The sequence below is a fragment of the Metopolophium dirhodum genome, chromosome 1, assembly GCF_019925205.1.
Source record: "Metopolophium dirhodum isolate CAU chromosome 1, ASM1992520v1, whole genome shotgun sequence".
Lineage (NCBI taxonomy): Eukaryota > Metazoa > Arthropoda > Insecta > Hemiptera > Aphididae > Metopolophium > Metopolophium dirhodum.
In genome coordinates this window covers 65,857,752-65,873,250 of record NC_083560.1, presented here as the reverse complement: position 1 = coordinate 65,873,250, position 15,499 = coordinate 65,857,752, and the positions used below count along the sequence as shown (strand labels likewise).

The 15,499-nt window shown below is 31.1% G+C and overlaps 3 protein-coding genes across 3 annotated transcripts; 2 read left to right on the top strand and 1 right to left on the bottom strand.

Annotated features, from left to right (window-relative positions):
* LOC132936180 (transmembrane GTPase Marf-like) lies at positions 1 to 6,373 on the top strand. Its single transcript, XM_061002871.1, has 10 exons — positions 1 to 41; positions 123 to 571; positions 633 to 753; positions 2,830 to 2,959; positions 3,285 to 3,450; positions 3,531 to 3,764; positions 4,843 to 4,938; positions 5,244 to 5,521; positions 5,584 to 5,863; positions 5,929 to 6,373. The coding sequence occupies exons 3-10, from the start codon at positions 654 to 656 to the stop codon at positions 6,328 to 6,330; spliced, it is 1,686 nt and encodes a 561-aa protein (XP_060858854.1). The 5' UTR covers positions 1 to 41; positions 123 to 571; positions 633 to 653; the 3' UTR covers positions 6,331 to 6,373.
* Positions 6,374 to 7,447: 1,074 nt separating this feature from the next.
* On the bottom strand, positions 7,448 to 12,411 carry LOC132933797 (tubulin beta chain-like). Its single transcript, XM_061000075.1, has 5 exons — positions 12,337 to 12,411; positions 11,346 to 11,454; positions 11,045 to 11,240; positions 10,262 to 10,421; positions 7,448 to 8,295 (listed from the first exon to the last, which is right to left on the bottom strand). The coding sequence occupies exons 1-5, from the start codon at positions 12,391 to 12,393 to the stop codon at positions 7,498 to 7,500; spliced, it is 1,320 nt and encodes a 439-aa protein (XP_060856058.1). The 5' UTR covers positions 12,394 to 12,411; the 3' UTR covers positions 7,448 to 7,497.
* Positions 12,412 to 13,906: 1,495 nt separating this feature from the next.
* Positions 13,907 to 14,671, top strand: LOC132934458 (uncharacterized). Its single transcript, XM_061000759.1, has 2 exons — positions 13,907 to 14,218; positions 14,498 to 14,671. Exons 1-2 carry the CDS (start codon positions 13,907 to 13,909, stop codon positions 14,669 to 14,671), a joined length of 486 nt encoding a protein of 161 aa, XP_060856742.1.
* Positions 14,672 to 15,499: the final 828 nt, after the last annotated feature.

The window sequence follows — 15,499 nt, the reverse complement described above, 5'->3', positions numbered from 1 at the left end:
TTTCTATAAGTCTATGGTTGTATCATAGAACAATAATGGTAGTATGTTATTATATTATACGCGTCTTAACCGTGGTTTTATATACTTTAAATCTTACACCATGTTTTTATACTGCCTATTAGGTACTACGTTTACATGGCGAAGTTAAAACGGTTTTAAATCAACGGATAATAAATTTGTTACTCTTAGATAAAATAACTCAAACTATCAGTAAGAAAGCGAGTATCTATGGATTTAAGAACGTCTTAACGTCACCGTAGACGCAGTAATTAAGTGTTCATCAACGCTGTTATCATAATATCAATATTGGAATAACGTCTATAATTAATTTAATCGTGGATTACTCATGGCTCACGATCTTAATCACGTTCATATTATAGTTTATAATCGTGAAATGGCTGCAGCTGCACTTCTGTAGTTCTATTAATGCATAGTTCTTTCTCAGTGACTCATTTTTCATTATCTATATTCCGATATTCTATTCGTGATTTCAGTTAACGTGTGAGATGACATATTATTGCAGTTTATTAATTTTGCTGTTCTAAATTGTCATCGAATATTGTTGTCACTTGTTAGTATTGTTGTAAAATGGGATAAACACTTATTTTATACATTTTGTTTATATTTTATAGGTACTAAGCAATTTGAAAAAAATGTCAACCTACCAGGACTTTGGCCTAGCTAAACAAAAATTAAATGATATATTTCTTGGTATACTAAACTACGGGGCCAGAGCAGCTGAACATCTAAACGGTAATTATTATTATTGTATATCATCATTATTATTGAAGTAAAACTAATTTATAGAGAGTATGGAAAAAAAGATTATAAAATGTAGAGCAAATTTTAAGCAAATAGGACAAGACAGTATATAATTTTCAATATGATTATTTATTCCAGAGAAATTAAATAATTGTTTGGCTCTTGTCCTTGTTTTTATAATTATTAAATATGTTTCATGCAGTTTATTAATTTCATATTTCCTTAGACATTTAGGGACTATTATTCTTGTCTCATAGTATAGTAAACCATTATTAATCACAATCTCGTTACTTAAATTCTAATAGTACTTTAATTCACTGTCATTTTTATATACTTTAGGCCATTCTTCTTTACGCAATGTTAGTACCTTAGTCAATACTTCATCACTTTTAGTTTTTTCAGCAAACTCAATTTTTTCAAAAAAAACTGCCATTTTTAAAGGTTCTGAAATTCACCTATTATATGTATAACATTACTCATATTATCTTTTGTCTGTCACTTCTTTTTATGAAATTCCTACTGAGTAAATCAGCAATATACAATATTTACTTACTTGGTAAATACTCAAGATCAACCTATACCATATAATATGGATTTAAATCTTAATCTGTTTAGGCGATTATTAGGAATTTTATGTAATTTTTTTTTAATGACAGGAAAATGATAATTTACTATATACCTTATTTTCCTCCCATAAATTAAAGAGTGCAATTTGTAACATGAAAAGGAAATTGCCAACATTCATTTTTTTTTTTTGCGAATGATATTTCTACATCACTTAAATATTTTGCATTGTTTATTGAACATTTATTTTGTAATATACAACAACCCAACACCTTCTCTGATAGGCCACACTGTATCTCTAATAATTCCTGCTTACTCTCATAGTTTTTTTAGAATTGAGATCTTGCAGGGTATTTCTTCTAAGTTATTAAGCAGTGTTTCACATTATTTACTCCAATTCCATATTACATAATTTTTAAGTAATTCCGTGAGAGGTGTAATTATTTCTAATAAATTGGGTATGAATGCTCTAAGAGAAATCATGCCCAGAGAAGATTGCAATTTTTTCTTATTTAGTGATCTCCCTAATTCCTTTATTGATTTGATCCTATCAGTGTCTGGTATTAACAGGTATTAATCATTATTGGTTTTGATGTATGTGGAACCTTGTATTAAAAAGGTTTATTAAATTGATTAAATTGATTTATAAGTTTTTAGACCAAACAACAATTTTGTGGAAAAAAAAAACTAATAAAGATCAAAAATATCATATGCTTATAAATAGCTCGACATGAATCGAAATATTCACTAATGTTCACCTTAAGTACAATAACAGTAATATTAATTTTAGTTATAGCATATTGGACGTAGCAAAGTAATTGTTTAATTATTAAATTACAGAGATAAATTATTTTGGTCATTATTAAGCAGTTTATAAAACTATTTGTGTGGGTCTCAGAATTAATTATAGCATAAACATTGTGTTTAAATTAATAATAATTAATAATAAATTAATTAATCTAATTAATCTATTAACTTTCTGGCTACTTGAAATATTTTATTATAATAGTTATAGGTATTTTATAAACACCTACCTACAACGTTAACAAAATTGTAATTTTCGTTTTCAAAATTCACATCAATTTTAGGTTTTTAATTAAAGCACATAGGGGCAAATATACTTTAGGACAAAGGATTCTGTGGCATCCCAGCCAGTCCACACCTGTGAATCATTATGAACAGTACAATTTTTGTTAAACATTATTATTTTTACTGTTCTTGACTGTGGTTATTTGGTTATTAGTACCTACTCAAGGTGGTTAACTATAATAACATTCAAATAAATTATATTGAAGTATTTAAAAAAAAAAAATCACCAAAATAATGAAATAATGTATTATACAATTTGACCACATTTTAAAGTTTTAAACAGTGTAAAACTATAGGTATTTCATTCTTCCAATGTTTTATGTTATCAGTGTAATATCCTTAATATTAATAGAATTCTATATTTTATTGTTTATTAATCTTATAATTATAATTACTTATGAATATATTTTTCAGGTTTGAGTAGGATATGTCCGTATGTGATCGATGGAAATGAATTAAACCTTTTATTGGATTATGAATCTCAAGTCGAAGCAATTTATGAAGTGTTCACACATGCTCATATGAAAGTTGCTGTTTTTGGCAGGTTTGTTTTTTGTTTTTTTGGTTTGCTTGTGTTTAGTGTGAAACTAACAACTATAATAGGTATCTACTATTGGTTTTTGAAAAACTAAAAAATTACATAAAATAAAAAATTATTTTAGTGTTTTTATAATTTTTTTTTATGTATTGAAATTTCAACTGTTGAATCATGTATCTACCTTTAAATATATTTCTTAAATTGTATTCACAGACATAATGAACTTCATTGAATTTATTTGTATGGAGTATAAAATCTTTATAAGGATACCTTAACATATTAAATATTAATTTTTTTAATAAGATATTTAATTAATTAATACAATATTTAGAACAAGCAGTGGAAAGAGTACAGTTGTAAATGCAATGTTGAGAGAAAATGTCCTCCCAAGTGGTATTGGTCATACAACTAATGGTTTTCTGCAAGTTGAAGGATCTCCTACTGGTTATGCATATTTAAGTACTGAAGGTATATTACCTATACAATATAATGTAGAAGTAAGTCATCGTAAATTGTATTATTTGTATGTTTAGCTAATGTTTTAATTTTAAAATAATCAATAATACATTTTTTTTAGTCTGCTACTTATTTGGCACACGTATTGAAAAACATTATTAAACCAAATAAAAAAAAATTGGTACATGTGTATTGGCCAAAAGAAAACTGTAGATTATTAAAAGATGATGTAGCATTAGTTGACTCTCCAGGAATAGATACTACACCATGTTTGGATGAGTGGATTGATGGTCATTGCATTAATGCTGATGCTTTTGTGCTAGTTGTTAATGCTGAATCCACATTAATGGATACTGTAAGTATATTGTATATATTTATTTCATAATTTATATTTATTTTTGCGTACATTGTAGGCCTTGTAACAATTAGGGTTGTATTTAAGGGGAGGGGAAATGAGTACAACTATTCCAGTCGACAAATATTAGGGGGTGGTAAATTTATAAAATGGTTGTAAATTTGTTTACCAAAATATTTTTATGTTCACTGTGAATTAATAAAACTTTTGAAAATAAAATTAACTCACAATAATAATAAGTTAAATTTTAATAAATAACGTTGCATTAAAAATAATAAGCAATTGAAATAAGTGCAATTAAGGACTTTCAGTAACTATTGGATTTTATGTAGTTATTTAGTCTCTCAAAGAATTATGGATCTATGATAATCAAATTTGTATTAATAAAATAAGTAGTTTATAAGTATATGAAAATTCTAAAAATATAGCGACTATGATTTAGGTAATGAAAAATAAATCAATTTTTTTAACATTTTTTATTATTTTCCTCGTCACCAATTGCTGTGCATTACTTATTAGTTTTTTCTTTTATGAATAGTAACACAAAGTATTTTGTAGCACTTTATTGTCAACTATTTACATCTCACATATTTATACTGTACTTATGTATATTATTAAAACACAATAAAGTTGAATCGTTGTAACAAATAAGTAATTAGCACAGATCAGCAGGCTATAAGGAAAACAACAGTAATAGGCGGAAATCCATTGAAATTTTAGAGGTAGTAAGATTTCTAACATCAATGTGACCTCAATCCCACACAAGTATAAAGCTGTTTGTTATGTATATGGTATTTAGGAGGACTTACATGTGTTTTATATTGTAAAATAATATATTTTATTTGTAGGGGAGCCTTGTTTTTTTGTTAGTTTTATGAGGGAGTGGTGAATTGTTGAGATTGGTGTTTTTGCTCTTTTGAGTGCTTATAATGAAGTTTGTAAGTGTCTTTTAAGCGGTTATTTTGATGGTTTTAGATGTATTATCCTTTAAGTCGCTAAACCTAATAATAATACATTAGAGTCTGTCATTTGCCTTTAATGCCAAAATTGTATTATTTCAGTTTAATTATATTTTCAGGAGATGAATTTTCTTCATAAAGTTTCAAAAAAATTACCAAACACAAATATATTTATATTGATTAACTGCCCGGATGAATCCGAGTTATTTGACCAGGTATAATTTATAATCATAATATTTTATTATTATTACTATTAAATACCAATAAATTCTATTTTATGTTACTATCTTTCTGTCCAGTTTAATAGTGAATAACAGGTAAATATAAATTTGTCTCAGTCAACATTTTCCAGGTTTCTAAAAAATTAAATTAAAATGTGCATTATTTGAACAAGATAATAGATAAAGATATGTAATTTGCATATTATAATTTTAAATTAAAAGTTTGATAATAATTATTTTATGTTGTTTCTTTAAAATGTTTAAATGTATATAATTAACGTATACATTGTTTTTATTAGGAACGTAAACAAAAAATGAAGAAAAATATAGATTTGCTGGAGAAGAAATTGAAAGAATATACACCTCATGAGCCATATTCTCAAACGTTTTTAATTTCAGCTAAGGAAGTCTTAGAATTCCGTGTAAAAGTACGCAGAGGACTACAGCCAATTATCAAACCATTTAGTAAGAGATATTTGGAGTTTCTAGATTTTGAAAGGCAATTAGAGGATTGTATCTCAAGATCGGCACTGTTAAAGTTTTTTAACTATTCAATGCATGGGAAATATTTACTTTCGTAAGATTTTTATCAACTAGGTATTATTATTTCAGTACTTAAAATTCTTGTATTACTTCTAGAGAAATGAATACAATTATGGATATAATTAACATCAGAATTCAAGAACAAACACATTTCAGCATGAGTCAGATAAATGAAATTCAAGATAAATGTAATGTTACTGAAGAACAATTTGAAAATATAACAAATCAAAATTCACCAATCACTGCTGCTGATTATTCATTCAGTAGCTTTGATTCCTTGGCTGTGGAACCAAATTTACCTTCGATATCTCGTGTTTCATCTAGGGATGCAGGAACTCAAGGTTCAGTCTTAGGAGGAATAGTTTTAGCAGGATTTGTAAGTATTACCTTATAAATTAATGATATTGAATTGGATTTTTCTTGGAATTTTCTATTTTTTAGATATTTAAAACAATTGGATGGAGTTCGGTGATAGCAGCTGGTGCTATTTATAGTGGTGTTTGTCTATATGAGTATTTATCCTGGACAACAAAAGCAAAAGAACGATTATTAAAAAAGCAATATATTGAACATGCGACTAGCAAACTTCAATTGAGTGTTGGTATCACATCTGGAAATTATAGTCAACAAGTACAGCAGGAACTTTCTACCACTTTTGCGCAATCGGACCAATTATTTGATGAATTCGCTATTAATCTCAATGGAGAAATAAAAAATGTGGAGTCCGAACCCAACATATTAACTAACTTACCTGAAACTGCAATGGTTTTTATAAACGATGAAGTGTATTGGTTGAATGAAGATTTTATTCAGTTTCACAGTTTTTTGATGGACAGAATATAATTTTTTTGATTAAGAAATAAGTCAAAATACAAAATAACTCGTATAATACATATGAATTAATTATTTGTAATCTTGTTTTTAGAGTTGATGTATAATGTATACTTTATCTTAATTATATTATTTATTTAAACCATTTCAAACTTGAATTTCATAAATTATTTAAATTAATTCACCACCTCTAGATATATATATATATTACCTACTCACAGAATCTGAAGAAAAAAATTTGCTAAACATTTTCATAGGTTATAGATAATTTTCTAAATCATTTTAGATTCTGAGCTCAGAGTGATGAATGTATTGATTTTACAATAGTGTGTGTTTCGTCTATTAGGTATCAACTTTTTGACAGTAAAAATGCTTCGATTTTCTTCAACAGCATCTTTTCTGGTAGTTAATCTAATTGATACTTAGGGGAGGGGGGATAGTTTAATTCTCAATAGTTAGGAAACACCATGGTTTAAATATACAAGATTATAGCACTTAGCCCATATTGTTATCGAACAAAAATAAAATGGCAGCGTAAGGGTACGGTCTATATCATAGTATAGCCAGTATATGTCGTCCCCTTACGCTGCCATTTTAATTCCTTAACGTGATAAAAAGACATAGTGGGGGTACTATTGCAATAACCTTGTATATTAAACTTGTATATGTTCAGTTTTTACAGCTAAAAGAATTGAACATTGAATACAAGGATTCTCACAGATACCTACCAAAAAATCTGAAAAATATAATAAACTCAATTCTTTTTATAGACATTTGAACTTTGAAGTTAAAATTTGAACGTAATTAGATATTTATAAATGAAGAATTACTTTTTTAGGTACCTACCTAGTTATTTTGTTGTAATTAAAAAATATCATTCATATTTTAATTTGATGTATTATTTTCAAATCAACTAAAAAAGCTAAGTTATTTCAACAGTCAATTGAAATATCTATGTTCCCAAGTTAATCATAAAATTAACTAACTAGTTAATGCCCACCTTTGGGTGTAAAAATGTATTTGTTGTTGGTGCAAATTATCATCACCTAGTCAGTGTACAGTAAGAGTTGACGAGAGGTAGCAGTCATTTAACGTTATAACTTATAGGTAATATTAAGAACAACGATGGTTAAAATTTAGCATGGTTTATTTTGTTACATTCTGGCAATGTCGTCACGTTTATTCTTCGTCTATGTCTCCAGGAGCGTCTACGGTGGCCTCCTGGTACATCTGGTACTCGGACACCAGATCGTGCATGTCGGACTCGGCCTCGCTGAACTCCAGCTCATCCATGCCCTCTCCCGTGTACCAGTGCAAGAATGCCTTGCGCTTGAACATGGTGGTGAACTGCACGGACACCCGCTTGAACATCTCCTGGATGGCGGTCGTGTTGCCGATAAATGTGGCCGACATCTTGAGACCCCTGGGTGGTATGTCGCATACAGCCGTCTTGGTGTTGTTCGGTATCCACTCGACGAAGTGGCTGGAATTTTTCGTCTGTACGTTGAGCATCTGCTCGTCCACCTCCTTCATGGACATGCGGCCGCGGAATATGCTGGCGGCGGTCAGGTACCGGCCGTTCTGGGGGTCACACGCGGCCATCATGTTCTTGGAGTCGAACATTTGCTGCACCAGTTGCGAGACGGACAGTGCCCGGTACTGCTGGTCGCCGCGGGCTGTGAGCGGCGCGAACCCGGTGATGAAGAAGTGCAGTCGCGGGAACGGTACCATGTTGACGGACAGCTTCCGGAGGTCGGTGTTGAGTTGCCCGGGGAAACGGAAGCACGTGGTCACCCCACACATAACCGCCGACACCAGGTGGTTCAGATCACCGTACGTGGGTGTGTTCAGCTTCAGTGTCCGGAAGCAGATGTCGTAAAGTGCCTCGTTGTCGATGCAGTACGTTTGGTCGGTGTTCTCCATCAGCTGGTGCACGGACAGCGTCGTGTTGTACGGTTCCACGACGGTGTCGGACACCTATACAACGTGCCGATAAAATATAGCCTTGTAAATCTCTTGTTATTTATGTTATATTATTTCATATTAGGGCTCAGAATTTATAAAAGCTAAAATTGACAAAATATGGAAACAAATATATTGTAAAATATGAAAAAAAAATATCGAAATTCCCATAAAAAATCTATAAATTTATAAACTATTATAATATTATATTGACATTGTTGTATTGCTACTAATATTTACTATGTTAGGTATATACTAAATTAAAAATTGTTTTATGAACTAAATGAAAAATCTAATGTGTATAGAAATGGTTTCCGGTTAGCAATGTTACAGTTATTGAACTGAAAAAATATTATCGGTATTCGAAAAAATGTATTTTAAATATTTGTAGGTAGTTAATATTTAAGTCGTATACTTAAATACGCAAGTACCTAACAATAAAATAAAAACTTTTATTTTTGTTGTAAACATTAAATACCTTGGAAAACATTGTTTTATTTTCAGTTTTCAAACACATCATTGTATATTATACAAAGCTGTATTTATAGAAAGGTCTACTATAAATCAAGAATATATATAAAAAAAAGTATGCAACTCCTACAAATTCTGAGCCCTAATTGTTAATAAATATGAACGCGGGCAGTGTATGACGACCGTTTCGCGTCGTGTTAGGTACGTACAGGCTGCATGTAGGTACGCAGCATGGCGGGCAGGCGGGCAGGCAGACAGGGCAAGCACGCGGACACTATTCTAGGTACCAGTGATGTTCGGGGCCGGATATGTTCCTAACATAATATATTACACTAATTTAATAAATTGGTTTAATATACATATTTACATCCCTATGATTCATCGCTGCGCCGCATCCGAATTATTTAGTTTTAGTTTTCGAAAATATATAACAAAGTAGAACGAGAAATCAGCAGTTTATTGCTTGTGTAGTTATGTGTTACGTCATATTATATTTAAGTATAATATTCTTTTGAAAAAAAATCAATTTAGGTGATTTCTTTGTTGTGAACCAAAACGAATTATACTATTCTAGAAATTTTAAATGTGTTGTTCATTGTGAACGTTAAAAATGTTAGTACAACAAAAATGTTTTAAAAAAATACATTTTGTTAGCCCAGGTTTTGGTCACTAATGAAAATTGGGGCCTGCATGATTTATTATATTAGTATGTGACAGTCATGCAGTATTATACTAAAACTGTTACCTACACGTCTTAGCACTTAATGATAAGAAGTAGGTTAGGTTAATAGTAAAAAAATGGTAAATGGATTATATAATAATATATTATTATATTAGTTTTGATAACTGGAAGACGCGATCATATATGAACTATTCTACCAGATGATAAAAAAGTGCTGAACAGTATGAAAAAGTGCAATCAGAAAACATTACGTGAGCTTGATTAGGTAATGATTATATTCGTTGAACGAGTAAAATATTGGTAATTTGTATATAAGTACCTACTTTCATCATAATTTATCATAGGTATTACAAAAGTGGGGACAAGTCTAATATGTGACCTACCACTTAATTTGACCTACTATAAAATTTTGCTTGATGTAGCATGTTTCGTTGTTTCCTTATAATAACATTTTATTATTGAAGCGTAAAGCCGAGCTGAAGCATATAAGTTGGATAATTTTTTAGATATGAAATAGGAATTGAGATTTTGGGGCTTATTCATGTCTTCGTATTTTAAATCCCCCCCTTCCCAAAAAAAAAGTGTTGGTTATTATTAACAAACAAATATAACATAGGTGGGTCATAGGTATAATCGTAGTTTTAATTAAAAAATTACTTTCGAGTACTAATATAGATATACGATTGTAAGTAAGCATAATAATATTATGATAGTTCACGTTCAAAAGGTTTCAAATTGTTGTGCCCATACGTTTAATTATAGTCGTTGTGGCGTTGTCTCTATAGGTATTTTATATTAACTCATCGACTGTTAAACATAACATTATACCTTCGGCGATGGGACAATGCTGTACGTGGAAATCATGCGGTCCGGATACTCTTCACGGATTTTTGCTATCATAAGGGTGCCCATTCCGGCACCAGTACCGCCTCCCAGCGAATGGGTCATTTGGAATCCTTGCAAACAATCGCAACCTTCTACTTCTTTCCTATAAAATACAAAATATTTTTTCTTTTAAATTACATATTTTTTTGGTGCTTTAAAATTTCTTAGGTCGTCGAAAAATTTAAGATGAAGGTAGGTACGCGTTATTAGGTACAATTAACAACAAAATAATTTAGTCGTAAAGGAAGGATGGGTTTTTAAATTTTATCACAGATTAAAAATGTATCTTATATATGTTTTTATTTAACAAAATTTTTATTCAAACAACTAAAAATTGTTTAATCTCTATATCTAACTTGAAGAAATATTTAATGTGTTACAAAAAAAGAGAAACGGTGTCATCGATTTTGCCTATATGGGAGGGGCTTAAATTATTAATCTTTGCAAAGGATAGACAGTATATTGCAAAACCCGGGCGTTCTCCTTAAGTGATGATACTAATTAGTAATTACTAAGGTATACTACTATACTCATACATTTCTATTATAACGATGTGTACATTATTATGTGCATCGTATAAACGTTGATCGCGAAGGTCGTAAGCCACACTGCAGTAGGTATCTATTCTAATGTAGATAATTTTAATTTTTAATAAGATAATATTATAATTTATTTCAATTTCACCACAGCTAACCTCTACATAATATTCATAAACCAATCGCATACCTGATTACGTCGAACACCGAATCCATCAACTCGGCGCCTTCGGCGTAATGGCCCTTTGCCCAGTTGTTGCCCGCTCCGGATTGTCCGTAAACGAAGTTATCCGGTCGGAATAACTGACCGTACGGACCCGACCTCACCGTGTCCATGCTCCCGGGTTCCAAATCCACGAGGACCGCTCGGGGCACGTACTTTCCGCCTAAAAATTTCACACACACATCACAGATTTGACCGACACAATATCTTTATATATATGTTTTGGGATTCGTCTAATAATAATATTAGAATTCGTGTCCAGTCTTACCAAGCGCCTCGGTGTAGAAGACATTGATCCGTTCCAACTGTAAATCGGAATCTCCTTTATACGTTCCGGTTGCATCGATACCGTGTTCGTCAGATATCACTTCCCAGAACTGCACAGTAAGTAATAAAAGATTTCGTATATGCGTATAAAATAAAACGATACTAAATTACACTCTATTCCAGCGGTTCTCAACCTTTTTATAACTGCGTACCATCGAAACAGTTTGAACATTTTCATATGCAATATGCCACTAATTGACAAAATAACGTTTGTTTTTTGCTTATCAAAAATGAATACGTTGTTTTAAATATTGATAATATACGCATTTAATGCATAAAACGAAAATTAAATATGTACAGTTGTTATTCTTACTATTATTAATATCAAATAAACCAATTAATATTTTTTGAGAATAATGATCAAAGCCATTTTTTTTTATAAAAAGAGATTTTCTTTGCATACCGCCTATGAACTTTCCACGTACCACTAATGGTATGCGTACCATAAAGGTTGAAAAACGCTGCTCTATCCCAAATAAGATTGGAAAAAAATCACGACGAAACCGCGTCTTGTTCGCGCACGTGCAGTCTCGTTGGCTGCCTTCGATGTGCCACCGACCACTGGCCAATCACAGCGGTCCTACCGTTACGAGGCTACGTAGTTTTTCCAAACTTATTTGGAATAGAGTATTGTGTGGAGTGATGGTGTTATTATTAAGCAGGTTTCCCTTGACGCGTGGCTCGGCTCGCGGCTCGTGTGCCGTGACTGTACCGAGGAATTGCGCCGTTGGAAAAAGCCACGTGACGAGCCGTGAAGCTCGCGATGTCAAAAAGATCGTCTAAGAGGCGACCACGTTCGAGCCCCCCTCGCTATACCAAGTCTCGCCATTCCCACGGCGCGTCTATGATATCATGCAAAAACGAGCCACGCGCGTCGTGGGAACCCGGTTGTAAATAATAATAATTTTATTGTCATGTCCGAATATAATTACTTTAGAGCCGATTTGATTTCCGCACTGTCCAGCTTGTATGTGGCAGATTTCCCGCATGATTTTTAAGTACAGTAGTTTTGAATTTTAAAATGTGTAAAATGTGTGACGGGCTACGCGCGCCGTTCTGATGTAAAAGTATAAATGTATTTGTAACGTAATGAGTTAATTTAAAGTATAAAAGTTTTTGTGATCGGTTAAAATTTGTGTGTTTTTAATTTGTGTTGTATTTTTGTTTATTAATGTATCGCTAGGTATGGATTTTGAACTTTATTTATAGTAACCATCATAAATGTTTGTTTGCCGTAAGTTCTATAACAATTAATTTAGTTAAATAATATGAATTTTATTAAATTAACATTTGTTTGATGAAATACTTTTGGGAAATTTTTGAAGATATAAAAATATTTTAAAATAAAAATCTTACTTTATATACCGGCATACCACATATTTAATAAATAATAATTTATTATTCAACTAACCTATACCTATACAATATTACCTATCTTCAAACCTAACCTAACCATGAGAAGTTATAGGTTAGCAGTAGAGTATCTATTCAGAGTTGTAATTTAAATTACATACTTACCGTATAAAAATGTTTCTTTTACAACGTATCAAAGTGTCTACTGTTTCAACTGTTATCACATTATTGACACACTGAAAAATTACTTACTTATTTATTTGACGGACTTTTTTACAATAATTGAAGTTAAAATTTAAACCATTTCACATAGCTTCTACATATATTGTATGAGCCCACATTGTCATAATCTCTATTAAATAATATAAGCTTTATTGTTCATTATAAATTCACTGTGTTTTATTAAATTTGTTTTAAACTCAACATCGAATAGCTCACTTAGATTTTTATAAAAAGTGCGATGGGTATACTGTAAATAAACTACAAGATATACGAAAATACCTATGCCTACTACTACTAACTGGCTACTCCTACACCCAGTGTTTGGAAGGAAAGAGTTCCAAAAGGAACGGATTCCTTGAACGAATTCTTTTTTATAAAATAAAAAGAGAAAATGAACAAGTTTTTTTTCAAGGAAAAATAACAAAATTTTTCATCCCTTTCTAGTTAAAATAATTTACACAGATATTATTATTATAATTAAAAATTAAAGATGTATGCATATGAAAAAAAAACATTAATAATTAAATAAGAATTTTTATTTTATTTGGAATTAAAAAAGGAACTCGTTCAATATTCAAAGGAACGAATTCTTTTTTTTCCTAAATAAGGAACTTGCCAAACACTACCTACTCTTATAAATCTATATAAATATCATGAATATAATATATTACAATGGTGATAAGCATATTATATAATTAGCATATATTACAAATTAAATACCATACCTAAACGGCTAAACTTAAATATAATATTAAACCTCTTTTTATATTTATTTATTTTATATTTATAAACGGACGATTAATTAAAAATAGTTGGTTTCTAACGTAACACGTTCCGGTATTCTCATTACACAACACTCAGACAAAATATTTTTTAATAAGCACACCTAAATAAAACACAACAATATTTTAACATAAAACCGGAAAAATGGAAACACCAAACCAATACCAAAAACGATGCGAACAACAGAATTTGATGAACACAATGAAAGAGCTTCAAAGAGAAAACATGAATAGAAGAATAAATTGTGGTGGACAATTGAATCCCGAAACGGGTCCCAAGAAGCGTACTCCTTGTTGTACGCTGTCGCCCGTGACGCCGACTCCCCTGATCAAGACCAACGTCTGCGAAAGACAGAGATTACCGAGTAGAAATTTTTGCACCACTCTTCAAAATGAATGTGACAGACCCGAACTGACCGCGTACGGAAGAGAGTTTATGGCGAACAATGGAAAATTGGTGAGTAAAAAAATATTACGTGTTTTTAAACATTATAGTTCGATTATATTGATATTGATCATGACATTGAAATTATTGATAATTATTAATACCGAATAATTGTTTAACGTGTTAATTTGAAGAGTTTCTTTAGTTCTTCTCCCCATCCACTAATATTTTACCTAGGGGGGCGCCCATGAGAAGTGTCTGAACATAATAATATTCTACACTGAAGAATACAATATCGTTGCTTATAGTGTACCTTAGACCACCTGAATAACACACGATTTCTTATTTCAGGTTACGAAGTGTGTGTGTGTAAAATTCAACGGTCTTCAAGACTCGTGTCGGCATCCCGGGTGCTACACCAAGGTTGGATGCTTAGACAATCCGTTCCCAACTTGTCCACCTGCACAACAGTGGAAAATCGATTACGCCCCAAAAAACAAGAAAAACAGTGGATGCTACAACTAGGAATCAGTTATACACTATGCCAAACACCTACTAACACGGACACTATACAAAATGTACGGTACTGCAGTAACGATATGATATAAACCGAGACGCACATAATATTATGCCACCCAATGGCTAATATTCGTAACAAAATTAATATGAGAAATAAACGTACATCAAATTTTTATTAAATGACTATTCTATGGTAGGCACATTGTGCTACATCTTAACCAGCATCGTTGTCAATAGACAATAATTGATTCTTGATGAGTAATACTTATTAAGCGATTATTTTGGTTTGTTAAAACAATAGATCCAGACCAGTAGTTTCCGAAATTTTTTCCATCGTGAAACATTTTCATTAGTCATCATTACTCATTATAAGTCACAGCACACTTTGTAATATTGTCTATTTCCCAAAAATAAGTACTTATTGGGACCAGGATACACATACGTCGCTGTGAATATGCAGGTATCATTGCAAACCTTTAAAATTTTACGTTTATTAGTGTGACACAGCACACCCTTTGGGAAACACTGATCTACAATTCTAGATTATCCAATATAGGCAATAACTAGACCAAAATAATGTGTACCTACTAAAAATGTGTTAAATATTTATATGATGTAAGTATATGCAAGGCAGAAATGGAAAAATATGCACCAATAAAATAAATACAGTAGAAGCTCCTCGACTCTCCAAACTTGTTGGGACCAGAGATCTTAGATGCTCGAATAATAAACGTATATATTACGTGTTTTAATTTATATATTTAACAGCAAGTATATTAAGAGATATTATTCTGCTGAGTTCTATGTATAATATTGATATGATTCGAACAAAAT

Bases quoted from the DNA above. Each gene is read 5' to 3' on its own strand.
- LOC132934458 (XM_061000759.1), top strand. From the start codon at position 13,907: ATGGAAACACCAAACCAATACCAAAAACGATGCGAACAACAGAATTTG. The intron at 14,219-14,497 runs GTGAGTAAAAAA...TTCTTATTTCAG, and splicing joins TGGCGAACAATGGAAAATTG to GTTACGAAGTGTGTGTGTGT.
- LOC132936180 (XM_061002871.1), top strand. From the start codon at position 654: ATGTCAACCTACCAGGACTTTGGCCTAGCTAAACAAAAATTAAATGAT. The intron at 3,451-3,530 runs GTAAGTCATCGT...CATTTTTTTTAG, and splicing joins CTATACAATATAATGTAGAA to TCTGCTACTTATTTGGCACA. The intron at 5,522-5,583 runs GTAAGATTTTTA...TATTACTTCTAG, and splicing joins CATGGGAAATATTTACTTTC to AGAAATGAATACAATTATGG.
- LOC132933797 (XM_061000075.1), bottom strand. From the start codon at position 12,393: ATGCGGGAAATCTGCCACATACAAGCTGGACAGTGCGGAAATCAAATC. The intron at 11,455-12,336 runs GTAATTATATTC...CTTACTGTGCAG, and splicing joins GAAATCAAATCGGCTCTAAA to TTCTGGGAAGTGATATCTGA. The intron at 11,241-11,345 runs GTAAGACTGGAC...TGAAATTTTTAG, and splicing joins CTTCTACACCGAGGCGCTTG to GCGGAAAGTACGTGCCCCGA.